Below are 16,966 nucleotides of genomic sequence, written 5' to 3' on the forward strand. Positions count from 1 at the left end.
TAATGACAAAGCAAAAACCTTTGGAACAATTATAAATGAAATGTATCCCTAATTCCTCGGAACAATACCTTTGGAATAAACGAATGGAAGGATATATTGCGGTGAATTTTAATGAATGGACAATGTACCCACCAGGTGATAATTGCGATTTAAATGATGAACCGCCTATTAGGCTGCTGTAATAGCAATTATAGAATCCCTTCTATAAAAATTGCAGTATTTTTTATTCTCAACGTACACTATATACCTATCTGCAAATATTTTGCGTAATTTATAAGTAAAACGCAATTTGAAAGCATCATAGAATGCATTGTTATATAGTTCAACGGGTTTTAACACTAAAAGAATGAGCATCGTAAAATAGTCACTAGTGGTCGCGAGTTCAAATCTAAAGGATTAAAAAAATAGGTTCATTATAATATTTCTTCTATAAAATAAGTACCGTTTTAAAATATATGTAACTAGCTGCCCTGCGAAACTTCGTCTGCGTAATTTTTTCCTCCATTTAATAACACTCTTCAAAATAGATTCAATAGATCCCTACAACCCCAAAGTTTACCTCTTTATAATATTAGTATTGATTGTTTTCTTTGTAATACTTTATTGTACAATAATATTATAAATAAAAGGACACTATTGACGTACAATGGCGGACTTATCCCAAAGGAGGGATTTCTTCCAGTCAACCTTTGAGTTACTGAGAGGAATTGTGGAGTGATGGTAATAGGTACAATAAATAATACGCGTCACAATGAAATATATAGGTACACAAAAATAAACAAACATATATAAATTAATGTAGTATAAATAATAAGAATATAACTACTTACGGTAAACTAATACAACAATCAATAATTAGTATTGATTGTTATTCTTTTTATTTGGTTTAATATAAAAATAATCGACAAATATGTATAATAAACCATTCTAATGACATAGATGGAGTCATTCTAAATTAGATATATGTAGATCACAAAATCATCAAAATTTCCACGTAGCAACTCAAGGCAGACAAACCTTTATCTGCCATATAGCGGCACCAGCTGGCTAAAATACCAACAAGATACGGAATTATATTCAAATGGAACGGTCTCAACTGTTCAACATTACCATCAAACCTTAATGATTTCTACATTCATGAAATGGCAAAATTAGTGGAGGATGAACATAACAAAAAAGTAATGTAAACTTTTTAAATTAAAAAATCAAGACGAGAGATGAACTAGCGAAATCATAACTCTGGAGTGCCCTCAAATGAAAGTCATATTCGTCAGGTAGGAGTTGGCCTTCAGTCGCTTCATAAGTCTTCCGCGGGATTGGAGTGCCATCTGTACTCGCCCCCTATCGTTCGGTGGAGCTATCAAGGCTCGCCGCGGAAAAAAAAATTGCATATGTTACATTATTAATTCACCAATTACATTTTTATAATAATATATTTATGATTGTTAAAATATGCATGTATTGCTAGAAACGCTACTACTATACTAACAATATTTAATATATACTAACATCGAAAGTATGTCTGTCTTTGTATCTGTTTATTATCATTTCTAATGACTGTACGAAATTTTGATGTTCTTATCTTTAAGATAATGAAATTATCCCTGAAGTTATACCATGTCACGAGAATTGAAATAGATTTCAGGTACCTTTTATATCAAACTGTATATATGAGGGGATGATGAAGTATAAAAAAATTGTGCAGACGACGTCGCATACAATTGCTAGTATTATAATATTTTCTATGGTAATTAGTAAAGAATAATTAGAGAAACGGTCGTAATATATACGAGTACCATGACATCTATATGGGTCGAAACTTGATAAACGGTGAAGAGATTTCCATACCGGCGCGTGTAGTAACAACTTATTAGAATAATATGTACATAAATTTGTGTCTACTGACTCTTCCAGGTTTTGGGTACTGTATTACAAATTAACAACCTACCTACACAAATGAACGGAGCAAATCTGTGCAAACAGTACCTACCTGAGCCTGTTCATCTTTTATTCATCGGCCTCCTAATTCAGTTTCGGGAATAAACGTAGGCAGCTCCGACTGTGGGATTATTCTCTGTGTGCGACGAATTGGTAGATATTTTGAAGGTTAATCTTAGATTTTTATAAGTGCCTATCTAAATGTCAAATTCCACTTAAAGCACCTACAGGTTTGCCACAGTTTTCAGTATTTACTTTGGTGACAATTTGCGGTATTTACGTAAGATATAATTCCCTGTCTCATGCAGAGATGAGAGTTTTGTCACAATTTGCGAAATTTGTTTATTACTTCTTAAGATCTAATTTATGGTTGTCTATATGAAAGTTTACTTTCCTCATCCGAATTATTATTCAAAATCCGCTTTCCCTCTTTAATATTGGTATTATAGTTTTCATATATCCTTGTTGGTGTATGTTGTTTGCTGCATGAACATGATTACTGACTTTTTACTTTGACTCATTATCCTTTGAGTTATTCTTTCCAAGGGGGACGTTCTCTTGGTAAGAGTAAAGGTAAGTACGCATGAGATTTGGATTCCCCTCCCTCGACTCCAAATAACTCACTAAATTAATTATTACTGTCCAAGAAAAAATGACAATCAGAACCTATAGACGTCCCTTTGAAGAAAAATAATAGGTATTATTTGCCGATTCCTTTCTCTTGCCCACTTGAGTTTGAAAGAGTTCGATGCTACCCCCTACCGCCTAAATATGTCACAAAATGAATGCTTGTCCCCTTTATTACTGATCCTGTATATATCTTATTGTTATAATATGGCACTTATCAGCTAACAATGTTTCAATATACATAAATAAATATATTTTCTATCTTCTTTAAGCCATTTGTTTTTCGAAGACATGTTGGCCCCATCATTTATTTATTTATTTACATCATACTGAACGAGCTTTACAGCTTTTCAGGTATATATAATAAATACACTAATTAACAGAACAAAAATTTGATATAAACTTTACAACAACATAATTATGTAATTTTGATACAACCTAAATAATCTAGTGCCATCCTTCGAAAATCCAGAAAATTACAAGTAAATTATATGTATGCATAACCATAGTTGACACACCTGTTCTATATCACAAATTAAATAAGTTGGAGAGAAATGAGACAGCAACACATCAATGTGGAGTATCTAAATATGGGTCTGCAAATAATAATACGTAGGTAAGGAATATGATTTACTTTTGCCTTAGATTTCTTCTTAAGCCGATTGAATATCATTCCACTAGATATACATTACGAGATTAAAAGATTAAATAATCTTCTGATGAATTTCGGAGTCAAATCAGTGGATATGGAATACAATCAAGCAAAAATACGACTTACAGACATTTTTATTATAATAAATAATATATTATTACGACTCTCATCCCAGATGGGGTGTTTCGTGGATATATCTACAAATAGTCCCATAACAATATACATTGTATTGTAGTATGTATTCTAAAACAAATTGAGTTGGGAGTTGTAGACGCTGCGGCATACACTATTTTGGCATCAAAGGAGAAGGAGAATGTTAGGACAAGGATGAAATTATAGTTAGCTCATTATGGCAAATTCACCAGAAATAAACCCAGTTATTCCGAGTTATGATCAGAGTATATTGGCTGCCAGTAGACCCGATTACTAAAAGTCGCCTCCCCCACTTAAAGAGTAGCTTTAAACCCATCTTTTACTACCTAAATAAATATCGGAATATTTAAAACAATCGTCTCTTAGTTTCCTTTCTAAATAAACATGCAATATTCCATAATAATATAGCGCATCAAATAGACGTCGTCATAGAGAAGTCTCTTCATATCTGTCAGGCAGGAGATGGTCTTCAGCCGCTCCATAAGTCCTTCCGCGGTTTTGGAGTACCATCTGCATGTCGCTCGTATTCCATCGCTCGCTATCGGTGAAGTTGTAAAGGCCAGTTGCGGCCAGCAGCATTTGAATAATTTGAAAAAAAAACGTTGTCTAAACGCAAAAAATCTGTTATATTAGTCTATTTTGTTATCACTCACATCTTACCCTCATTCCTCGTCAGTAAGTAATATGTCTTTAAGTAAAATAAGGAGAGAAAATACAAGTAAGTCGTAACTTAGAGGTTATACTCTCACGAAATAGGCTATAAAAATATGGCGTCCCAACCTCGGCAAACATTGTAGTGATACGGCCATGCAAACATTGCAATACTAGTCCGCCCCTAACAGACTGGTTATAAAACATACTCAGTATTTTATCACACGGACATAAATTTTACACCGATAATTAGAGTAAGAGAGAAACTATGCTCAGGGTTTCATTGTTTGATAGAATAAAAAAGGTATACTTTGTGAAAAATCGTCTACTTATATGCTGCTTCCTGACCACTTCTGTCTATAGCTACCAACTACAGTTACCAGCTTGCTTAGGAAATAAAACCCATCGCTCAAGAATATGTTTCAATTGTCCCTGTCAGGTCTAAATAGGTCAGGTCAGGTCTAACGAACTTTGAAAAAGGACGATCACCACATACCTATGTGGGCCGCAGTGTGTCTTAGCATTTGGCAATAACACAAAAACCTCAATAAAATAAAATAAAAAAACGAACTTCCATCTACAGTTACCACTCAATGCATATAGCGATCTCTTACACGTAATATACGATGAGCTGTCAGCATAATTCGAATTCCAACTATATAAAAAAATCTTAATAACTCGCATTAAACGTTCTTTAATTTTATTATCCCAAATGCTTCCTACCCTTCAGTATTTATGTGTCGCGCCTCTACATATATAATGTGTGACATACATAGTTTATTCTATATAAACAAAAAATACAAGAAACATATATATCCTCTTTATAACATTACCATCCATGCTCATATTTGTGTATAACGATCATAATTATGTAATGATACAAGTGCAATAAAGTTTATATATATATATATATATATATATATATATAATTCCAAACCTACCACGAAATTATGCGCATAAAACTTATGACAACGTAATCAACTTAGTTGTGAATATAATAAAATAGAGTTACTTAACTTAATTACATACTATGACTAAGGACTAAGTTACTTAGCTTAATTACATAGCGAACATAAAATGATAATGAGATTTCCATTTGTTGCAGACAAATGAGATGTTCTATCGAGAAATGGAAAGCGCCGGCGTTCCAGTATCGCCCTACGCTCCGCAGACTTACGATGCCGTTTGGGCAATAGCCCTGGCAATGAGCAAAGCTGAGAATCTCTGGCGAAAATTAGAAATGACCGACAATAATGGAACATTACACAAGGGCGGTTGGAAACTCGGATTGGGCCACTTCGATTATGACAGAAAGGATATGGCCGAAGAATTCTTGAACCAACTAGCCAACCTTAGCTTTCTGGGTGTTTCGGTAAATTTATTTATGTCCCACTTTACTTGAATATAATCAGAAATTTAAAGTTATACTGAGTTAGAGTTGGAAGCCTTTGAAAAGGGCTGTTGGATTTATTTCTGAGACACTTATTAAATATTTAGTGAAGTTACAGTTTTAGAATATCAAGTATTTCTTAGACCTTAAGATTTCGTATATAATCAGATGTAAACCATCCATACAAAAAAAAACATAGTAAATATTTGGATACTTAATTTGTTTATTTATTGCTGATGACTTTTTTTTTTATCTTTATTGCACTTTAAAGAGTGTACAAGAGGCGAGCCTTAATGCCATATAGCATTCTCTACCAGCTAACCTTTATGTGAAATGTTCTTGAAAATATACCAGTTTATACAAATCATGGTCAGTTTTCGCACTGATTTGAACCGTAGATTTGAAAAATGTATGTATTTGGAACAAACTATGAACTTAATTATAGAAGAAAAACGATACCTAATAAATACATCATTCTACATAGAATTCTTCAACGTATCCGATCACAATAACTTCAATGCCTACAGAAATGTGATCATTACGTAACTTATATTTAATATTTGAATGGAGTAATTTCTTCCAGGGTCCAGTTTCATTCAACGGAGCCGACAGAATAGGAACGTCTGCATTTTATCAAATACAAGGTATTTACAAAAAAAACCGTACTAAACTTATATTAGTGGCACGGCACAAATGTATTTGTTACAAAAACAACAGCTAACAATCCAATTCCTAAAATCAACAGTACAATTCTAAAGAAATACAGATTTTCAGAGACTTAGCAAAAGACAAAATTCCACTATTAAAACCTCGGAGATGATGCGTATTAATGTATTGGTGGCCACCAATAACTTTGTGTTTTATGTTACATTTGCGACTAACTTTAGATAGTATGGTAGTAGATTTGCTTCCATCTCTCATGTTAAGATTTACACTTGGCACCACACATGATTTGTAAAGAACGGCTAATGTAAAGCGCTAAAGGGATATATCGAATTCCATATAAGCCGTGCCAAAACTCATAGCTGTTTCTTAAAAAGTGGACAGCTGACAATGCCTCTGACTATCCCATTTGGGATTATAGTTAGGGAGAAATTGTTTTAATTTATTATTTACAATTCTATCATGGTTTATTCACAGTTCTATCTAAGTTTATTGTACAATAAAATTGTTTTTATCTGCTCCAAATACCTACGTCTCTAGACTGAGTTCATAAATAATAAATTGTATACGATTTATTGCTCACTGTTTAGTTACTCTTAATATTCATTCGCTTAGAGAAGGGGAATAGGGTCACAATTTGTACCATGGCAGGTCGATTTCCATGTGGTTCTTTTAGGAACTATTCTTGATGAATTTGTCAGGATTGAATAACTGACCTGACATGTTTATATTACTATCCTCCATTTGTGCCAGGCGAGGCTCAGGCGAGTGAGCAATTTATAATGTACATTAGAAAAAAAAACATTGTTGTTATCTTTCTCAAATACCTCTAAATTGAGTTCATAAATAACAAATGGTGGTACAAGTCATTGCTATTTTGTTACTTTGACCATCCATTCGCATTAGTTACAATAAATCGGCTTATTTCAAGCACATCACGTTATTCCAATCCACTTGTATAAATTGTTTGCGACAACCTAAATACATAATTGAATATCTACTGCTCCATGGCGTTTTGATCTGTGACCGTTTTCTTATCCCATTTCTTATTTCAAGTAGGAATTAGGATTCCCTAACAAAAAAGATATAACATCGTGTTCAAGCCACGAAATAACACACTATAATCGTATTATTAAAACAAAAACTACGGGTACCGAATGTCTTCTAGACAACTTTTGACTAGAAATAATCTTTATTATTCGTTCATTCGTAATTTAAGAGCCGCGCTCCTGCCGGCGGAGCTCTTGCCATTTTCCACGATTTTCCACAACCTCTTTAGTTGTTGATACGATACGATTCCAACTTTTTTCTTGATCTGCTTGATAGAGATGTGTCTTCGTCTTACCCTTTCGCTCTTTCATTCTATTTTTCCTTAAATAATATTAATCATAAGTTTGTCGTGTCGTGTCAAATGCCTCATGCTACCATTTATCTCCGCCTATTTCCAATAATATTTATGATCTGTCTATGAATATTATTTATATGAAGTTTAATTGATAAAATTAAAAATTTTATCGTCCACCTATTCGGATTACAACTTCAGCACAGCACAGAACTTTACATTTTCAATTCTAAATACAACTAATAGGTAACAAATATCACAGCTTCATTAGAGTAGAAGTAATCATTACCATTTTATTTATAGGTGGACGACCAAAAACAGTAGCTCTGTATATCCATGGTAGGGAACTGAGGTGTAAAGACTGTGCGAGACCACAATGGGCTGGTGGTATACCAGCCGCGAGGAGAGTCCTGGTACTCAGGGTAGACTCCGTGTGGGCGCCGGCGAGACTCGCCGTGGCGGCCTTGGCTGCTGCTGGTGTAGCTCTCGCTTTAGCGTTCTTAGTGTTCAATTTGCATTATAGTAAGCGAAGGTAAGCCTATACACATTCCTCTTAATCTTTATATATTGTACAAAAAATATATATTTAATAAGATGTCTGTTAGTACGAATATTTATATATTTTCTATTTAGGATATTAAGTTTAGAGGAAAATAAACTCAGGAACCACTAATTATTACATTTAGTACCTATATTAAAAACTCATCAGTTATGTACGCCTAGACGAATACAGGATAGGCCACTACTTACTTAACATGTTATCTACTGACATGTATATTTACTCATTTCTAGTCTATGGATCTTTGAATGTGCTAATTGAAACTAGCAGTTGAATTTGAAAAAACTAACGATGATGGGAACCTCGCGGATAACGGTTGCACATTTTTCGGTTTAGTCGGACGATTGTGATCCTATTTGCATAGCGAGATTAGTTACAACTCTCTTTAGAAATGCGCCAATAAGAGCTCGGTCGCATAGAAAAATCGTTCGACTGAATAATGTGTGACCACACTTAGAGTTTAATGATCTGCAGTTGTCAGATTACACTAAATTGGAGACCGTGAGACCAAAAGTAGTGTAGGCAGACCACAAACCGTGCAGAAGGGACACCGATCGTAGAAGCATATGTTCAACAGTGTACTAGTGAATAAAGTCTACAGTTATATTCTATTTTGTTTCAGATCCATAAAATTGTCATCACCACGGCTCAACAACATGACCCTTATTGGCTGTGTGTTAGTGTACACCGCAGTGGCCTTGCTGGGACTCGATAATGCCACGCTGCCTTCTTACGTACCCTTCTCCGCTATGTGTACCGTAAGTAGTCGCCGGGAAGAAATAGATAACTCTATAGGGCGAAATGACTGCCTGTTCTTTATCACAACTAAGTCTTGAAAGTACAGTGCTGGCCAACAAGGAATGTATCATTTGTATATTATTAGAAAATGTGACTTTTTTATCATTACCTTTTTAATATATTTGTTTGTTTGCTCTATTGCGTAAATCCTAATTTCCAAAAGGTTATAGGCCCATAACTTTTAGGAATAGGGAATAAGTAAATTTGTCTAGTGTCAATGTACCAATCTTTACTATTTAAATATTTTAACTATTGTGTAAATCTATATTTCCAAGTTAAAAGTAAGGAGACTTTTAGCTTAATAACTTTTAAGTCTACTACATTATAAATTCTTGCTATACAGCGGCGCTGCCTGTCTGAAGTTTGGGGTAACATGGATTTTACTTTTCACAAACTGTGGTGTACTATTTAAAATATTATCTATATCCATAATTTACGTATGTACCTACTATTTACTTTTAGTAATGCTCCTGCGAAGTATAAAGTCGAAAAATCTATTTAATATTGTTTCCCCATACGAATTTTTACCCTCTTACGTTTTCCATTTACTTATTCCTCATCTAAATCTTAAAAACAAAACCTGAGAAAAATAATTTTTTGGGTCCAAGTGTTTACGCTGGCGTTAATGATTCAGCTCCGATTCTATTTTATTTATTTATTTATTTATTATCGGAAAACCAAGGCTATTTACAAACATAGTTATAAATATAATTAAATGAGAACGGCCACTTATAGGTTTTCACGGATAGAAACGTAATATAAAATAAAATAAATTAAATTATTATATATATTAATTTATATGCGAAGATTAACAATTACAATTTATAAATATATTCTTTACTACACTTTAAGATACCATAATAATACTAATTGGAAGCAATCTGAGCAAATGTAATTTTACATTATATATATTTTCTTGAAGCAAACTTATACATTTGCTTATTTCAGGGTAGAGTCTACATCCTATCGGCTGGTTTCTCCCTAGCGTTTGGCTCGATGTTCGCCAAAACCTATCGAGTTCATCGTATATTTATAAGGTTCGTATTTACGATACATGCGACCTCTACATCAATAAATCTAGAGCATTTATCCTTTTTGTTCGCACAGTGATTGTCACTCGAACGGTAGTTGTAATAAATCTCTGGAGCCGTAATGGTGACTATGTATAGGCAGAGACTACGCAGTAAAATACGAGTTTTGATTCTCTGGTGTAGGTGAGCAATAAACAATTGTTACGACTATAATTATTGAAATTATGATTACAGGAATGAAATATGTTTAGCGGTTTGGTGATATTAAAAAAAATAACAACCCCAGACGAATCATACCGCCATCTACTCCCAAACTATGCAGAACTTACAATATTAAACAACTGATGCATGCATACGTGAATACAAATGCGAGAAAAAAGATTTAAATGTCAAATAAAACAATTCCTTTGCAAAAAAGCTTACTATAAAATTTAAGAATTCGTTAACGATAATATTTTATAGAAAAACTTTAAATCCATAGCACTGGCAATATTATCTGATTACACTAATAATGAGTGCGTAGCGATTTCTATGTTGATTATCGCATGCCTCTTACTCGTTATACTGTAATTATTTATATAAAAAAACATCTATTAAAAAGAGCAACACACAAGTTTCTTGCTCATTCTTCTTGTGATGAATCTGCATTCCGAATGAGTGGTAGAATCAAAATATGATTATTCAAAAGTGCTTGTAATGCGTTTATTTGAATAAAGATAATTCTATTTCTATTTCTTATTTTTATTTACAACAATGCTAAATAAACTCTACTATAGAGGATAACCATCATATGGAAATGATCTGCAGGGATCGAACACGTCACCTTTTGTAAAGAAAGGCAATGTACAATAGCATGTGTTAATTAGACACAATCAACAACAAACTACCAAACCAGAAATCAAAGATTTACTTGGCGTAACCAAGGATCCAGTAACTTTACAAATTACTGGAACATGATTTGAACTTGAATCTTTGGCTTCACACATCATAGGCAAAGAACTTAAACAAACAGTTATTCTGCAAATAAGCGAAGTAATAGAACACATTGCAAACCATATTAAAGATTAGAACAGAAAAATCTACAATTATCTATAAATATAAATAAAATAGGAGTCTCTGTTTGTAATATTGAAAAATTTTTACTACATGCATATGAATATAAATATAAAAATAATTTTTTACTATTTTTGTCCGTCTGTCTGTCTGTTTGTTCCGGCTAATCTCTGAAATGTCTGGACCGATTTTGAAGTAGCTGATGTAATAAAGAATGATAAAGAACAGCTACTTTTATTTTAGAAAAATAAAGTTAAATTCCATGCGGACGAAGTCGCGGGAACAGCTAGTATAATATATAGTAATAGCTGTAATTCTATACATTTCCAGTAACCGCAGTGGAGTTTGCAAGACGAAGCTCCTGCAGGACACACAACTAATTTCCTTAGTCTGTGCATTACTGGTGATCGACGGCTTAATAGTAACCTTGTGGGTTATGCTTGACCCAATGGAACGACACCTTAAGAACCTAACTATAGAGATCAGCGCCACAGATCGAAGTGTTGTTTATCAACCGCAGGTTCGAGTCTCCTTTAATATAAATGTATTCGCCTCTTTATTAACTGCTGTAGAAAAATTATAAGAATGCTTCTTTTCTTTATGTAATTGGAATAATAATGATAACCCTTGAAAATTCACACAGCGCCATCTAGTTCCAAGCAAAACCGAGCTTGTGCTATGGGTAATAATTATTTTGACAATGGATCTATTCAAACAATCATTCTCAATAGACAAATGTTAGCACCGTGCAGGGTATTGAACCTGCAACCATCGGAAGTAAAGCAGTGTGGCAAACCGCTAGACCAGTATGGTGAATGACAAACAAACTCACGGTCCATCTATTAAGAATTTTAGTGATGTTTGTTTTATTAGACGGTTCCATTACTTAAATAGAAAATAAGCTGAAGCCCTACATGATGGACCATGCCAGTCCGATAACTTACTAAAGCTTCGGCAGTGTCACAACCAGGAGAGACCTAAAGCCCTAAAAAAATACAGATAAAATGTCGTAAGATTGAATTCGTTAATATAAACTCAAACATTTTTATTTTCTAGATAGAAGTTTGCAAATCTCAGAACACTACCGGATGGCTATGCGCTCTCTACGCTTATAAGGGATTGCTCCTAATCGTCGGTGTGTACATGGCTTGGGAGACCAGGAATGTGAAGATATCAGCTCTCAACGACTCCAAATACATCGGGATCAGCGTTTATTCCGTCGTCATTACAAGTACTAGTGTGGTCGTGATTGGGACAATAATTTCTGAAAGGGCTACACTAGCGTACATCACGATTACCAGTCTCATTCTTATTACAACAACATCGACACTGTGCTTGCTATTTTTGCCAAAAATTGTGGCTATTATGAGAAATGGTGAGTTGCTTCAGGGAAGAAACTAAATCTTAGCGTAATAGTAGACATATGATCAATATTTAGTTAGCTTGTAGTTGTTGAAGTGCCTAGTAGGAGTGTGGTACCCATAAAAATTCAACCATAATCTGGAGTCATAGATAAATTGTACCATAAAGGTATGATTATCTCAACCTAAGTTTCCGAGAAATAAAGTTATTCTTACGAATTCAATTATATTTTGTAATTCCAGTGGAAGAAGATCCTGTCATCCAAAGCATGGGACTCAGACTAGAATGTAAAACTAGAAGATTTGTCACGGACGAGACCCAAGAACTGCATTTTAGAATAGAAATACAAAATAAAGTGTACAAAAGAGAAGTAGCAGCACTAGACAAGGAGATTGGAAGACTGGAGAAGTTGCTAGCGGAGCCACTGGAGTCTGCTAGTAGTTCCAACGTGTCCATTTCTTTACATAAACGAGTAAGTTATATTTCTCCAACTTGAAGTACGAATAAACAGACAATAACGCCCATGCGCGAAAAGGCAAATTTATATTTATGCTATATTACTTTATTATTCAAAATATTTTAATGCATAACATAATCAGGTCATAAATCATAAGATTTTACTCTCAACTCCTTTCGTATGCCTGATACAAATTGATTAGACCAGGATAAAATTTAGACCAACAGATACCTAGGTATTCATTGGAAGTAAATTCAATAGATACAAGTAAAGTTTGTTGACCGAGAAAGAAAAACATAACCCAACTATAACATCAAAATTATTCAAGATACCTTTCCTAAAAAAAATCATACTATTATATTTTTTCAGACTGAACTAAATACTGTAGAAGAAGAAGGCCGAACTCGATCAGACTCTGATAGACGTACTCCCAGCATTAGCGGCGGCCTACCAATGCTCCTGCTTTCTGTACTCCCACCAGTCATACCTAGAGCGAGTTGGCCTTCAGCAGAAGCCTGCAGAGGTCGAAACTCAGTCAGCTTCAGTTCCCAACCCAAACTCTTCCATAGAAAATCACAACCAGCTATAGATTTGTACAGTCTGTGTTTAAATAAGCGAGAAGAAAATCCTGGTCTCCTAAGTAGACTAAAAAGCTTTTTCGGAAGCAGACCATCTAGTAGGAAAGCATCAACGATGTCTATAGCAGATCCTACTGGACAAAGTATAGCAGCTGCTTTGAAGATGCACGTAGGAATGATTGCAGGTCTAGTGCCAGGAAACAGGAAACATTCAATGGTGTTATCGTGCAACACATTACATGTACCACATCCAGAAATAAGATTACGAAGAGAGTCATACGCTAAAAGTGGACCGATCATACGAGTGACTGATGACGAACCGTCCTGTTCCTATCAATCAGAAAGGAGTATATCATCAGGTGCACAAAAGTACATCGCTGAACCTGAGACTAAAGTCAATTTTGTACTTCCAAGTACCCATAATAAATCAATGTCCCATCAAAATTCTAGTGAGAGGATCAAAGGTTCGCCGAGGTTTCCTCATAGGATATCACCAACTGCTCTCAGCTTAACAACCTTAGATAATAGACGGAAGACAAGCGCGGATAGTGTGTTCAGTATAGCAGGGAAAGTGTATGATGAACAGAGAAGATATAGTCATCAGAACGTTAGTGATCAAGAGTCTAAAACTAAAGCAATTTTAGAAAACAGGTGGAAGTCCACGGAAGACGCCAGGCCTGGACCTTCGTCAAGTAACTGAAACAACTAAATTGTAGCTCAATGTTAGCAATTTAATAATAAAAAAAAATATAGCTAATAATAACGTTGTCCTGTCCGGAAAGGCATCACCTACTGTTCAATTGTTTTTCAACCATCCAAGAACCCCTTAAAATATAAACTGAAAAATTTATATAAATCTGACCAGCATATTGGAGGAATTATATACGTACAGACAAATCAACAGTCCACATTTTAAATAACGATGATTTCACAAATGTTTTACTTAGCCATATAATATTTTTTCTGTAATATAACAATACAACAAAAGTCCTAAATGCTTGTTTAATACACCCATTAAGTCATGAGAACCAATAATTAAATTTATTGCTCGTAATAGTTACTATTGCAAATTTTAAAGCTGTGGGTAAAATGGTAAAAGTCATCGATGATGCAGATAATAATAGAAATAGAGTTGCAGATGCAAAGTTTACGATTCGCAAGTGCTACTGTTAAATGGTACATACTGCAGAATTGTAGATTTGAATTCAATCATATGAGAATATCTAGTAACAGTCTTAACTAATTAAGACCCCGATTTTTAGCCGATTCACAATATCCTTGATTATAGACAAAAAATGTACATGATGTGCTATGAAATTAAGAATTTATCTTATTCATTCATAATTTAAGAGCCGTGCTCTTGTCCGTTTCCTACGATGTTCAATGAATATCTTTATCGTCTTCCTGTTTTCCTCCCTTTCCTTGTATTCTTCGTTCATAATTTCATCGTGTCGTCATCGGAAAAATGTTAGGGCACTTAATAAAGTGCCCTTACATTTTTCCCCGCATAAGAATTTCCCTACTGTCATATATTTGTAGTATGTAATTATGTGAATGTTAGTTATTTAAAAAACTATGTAAATAATGTAGAAAAGGTAATACAGACTGCTATAAGTCGTAATGTAAAAGGACATTTAACACCAAAGAGTAGAATTTAGAATTGTGTGATTGTTCATCGGGTATTTTTCATTTGCATATTTTTCTTGTTCTTAGTTATATTATTACAAGTATAATTTATAATTGGCTTTTGAGTTGTTGACACAAATGTATGAAAATCTGTTTTTTGTTTGTGATAAAGCTTATTGTAATTATGCGACATTAATTTCTTGTTAATTATGCGGATTTCTTCATAGCGTAGAACAAACTTACATACATACTTAATTTGTATTATAGTTAATTATAAAATATAAGGTGTGCCAAATTGTGTTAATATTATGAGACAGGTGTAGAATATATTGCGTTTCCGACCTACGTGTTGGAGCGATTTTCATAATGCGTCTGTTTGTATTGCTCTTTTTTTAATCTATACATTGTGAATATACAAAAAATACAATTATTTAATACCAAACGTAACAGCATTATAAACAAAATTTTAATTTATAAATACATATAACATCACATACTGTTACATATCTGTAAGATATATATATTACTGTTTTTATGTTGCATATATAAATAGAAAAAACTATAATTTTTATTAAATAGAATTATTGTCAGCGTACTGTTGCAGCCGAAAAGCTACTTATATTCGGTGTAAGCCTTTTAGTAAATAACAGATTATAAAATCAAGCTACTCGTAGATTAATTCATAAAAAACAAACAGACTAAATACTTATGAATACAAAACATTTGTATTATGCGGAAATCAAACCAGCAACTATCCGCAGGTTATAGCTGTGTAATAAACATGTGTGAATATAAGTTTCAAATGTTAAAAAAATATTGTTTAAAATAGCTTGGCTCTTGATTTTAAAACGTTAAATAAACATCAGTGTTTATTATCTGTGGATTCCATGTTATATAGTATTAACTTTATCAAGCAATATAGTATATCACTCTACATGTGTCATTAAATGTCGCCTACACAGAAATGTAGTAGGCATGTTAGTTTTAGAAATTATAATGTAAACTTGCCCTTATATTTTAAGAGAGGTCCTAGAGAAGTGTTCATATTTTATATGTATAAAAAGGGATTCTTAAATTATCAGATTCCTTTAGACTTTCTTCCGTGTGAGATATGTAATTAAATTTTCAAATATTCATGGTTTTTTTTTTCTTAATAACCTTTTTACCAGTTTTTTTTAGTATACACTCGTACTGTACATGTATTATATATATAAACCTTCTTCTTGAATCACTCTATCTATCTATGACATATATATGCATACATAGGGATGGACAGACAGCGACAGCTACTTTGTTTTCTATATATATATATATGTATATATAATGAAATGCAAGAAAGGAAGATTATGATAATCATATGCATAGATCACATTCATTCAGTGTGAGATATACAATAAAATTTTTAAATACCTATGTTTTTCTTACGAACCTATTCACCAGCTTTTCTTTTAGTATAGCAGTGTAAGAAAAAGAGAGTACAAAGATCAGATTGTATAAGTTTCACATTCACATATACTTAATTCCTTTTTTACTTATATCTACATCAGCCAATGTATATTGATATGTTTTTGTGTTACTGTTTTTATATATTTAATTATTTCAAGTGTTCAATAAAACATAAAATAATTAAATACATAAAAACAGAAAATAGAACAAAAAAAAATGTGACCATAATTAGATGTCATTTAAAGAAATTCTGACACCAAACTTTAGCGACAATCTTGAATTTCTATAAACTTTTAAAATAAAAAATAGTAAATAATTTGTATACATTTATTCTTAATCTTTGATATTGTCTTCTATTATATACAATTTCTTTTCATTCATTTTATATTACTATAAAATTATGATTATTGTGATCTTGGAGAGGTTTTACAACAGATACAAAACAATAGACAACGCAAATATATTACTAAATTAAACTCACCTTTATGTTACACAATTATATCACCTGTTATTTTTATCAATCTCTAAAAAAATTTCATCGTCAATTTAATGTTTCTTATATACGCAGTTGAAATCCAAATAAATACTAAAATCTGTCTGAGCATCTGATAACCTTTTCATGACTAAGCGACTGCACCTA

General features: G+C 33.1%; 1 protein-coding gene across 1 annotated transcript in view; it reads left to right on the forward strand.

Moving 5' to 3' along the window:
- Nucleotides 1-14,123, forward strand: part of LOC131849448 (gamma-aminobutyric acid type B receptor subunit 2) — a 55,012-nt gene extending 40,889 nt beyond the window's left edge. Inside the window, exons 8-16 of the mRNA XM_059199527.1 lie at nt 5,127-5,393; nt 5,995-6,055; nt 7,720-7,948; nt 8,598-8,733; nt 9,722-9,810; nt 11,188-11,377; nt 11,914-12,232; nt 12,462-12,691; nt 13,046-14,123. Of these exons, the coding sequence (XP_059055510.1) occupies nt 5,127-5,393; nt 5,995-6,055; nt 7,720-7,948; nt 8,598-8,733; nt 9,722-9,810; nt 11,188-11,377; nt 11,914-12,232; nt 12,462-12,691; nt 13,046-13,954 (2,430 nt within the window). The 3' untranslated portion in view covers nt 13,955-14,123. The remainder of the gene's footprint in view (nt 1-5,126; nt 5,394-5,994; nt 6,056-7,719; nt 7,949-8,597; nt 8,734-9,721; nt 9,811-11,187; nt 11,378-11,913; nt 12,233-12,461; nt 12,692-13,045) is intronic.
- The last annotated feature ends 2,843 nt before the right edge of the window (nt 14,124-16,966 follow it).

The sequence above is a fragment of the Achroia grisella genome, unplaced genomic scaffold, assembly GCF_030625045.1.
Source record: "Achroia grisella isolate CSIRO2021 unplaced genomic scaffold, CSIRO_AGI_Agris_v1 utg642, whole genome shotgun sequence".
Lineage (NCBI taxonomy): Eukaryota > Metazoa > Arthropoda > Insecta > Lepidoptera > Pyralidae > Achroia > Achroia grisella.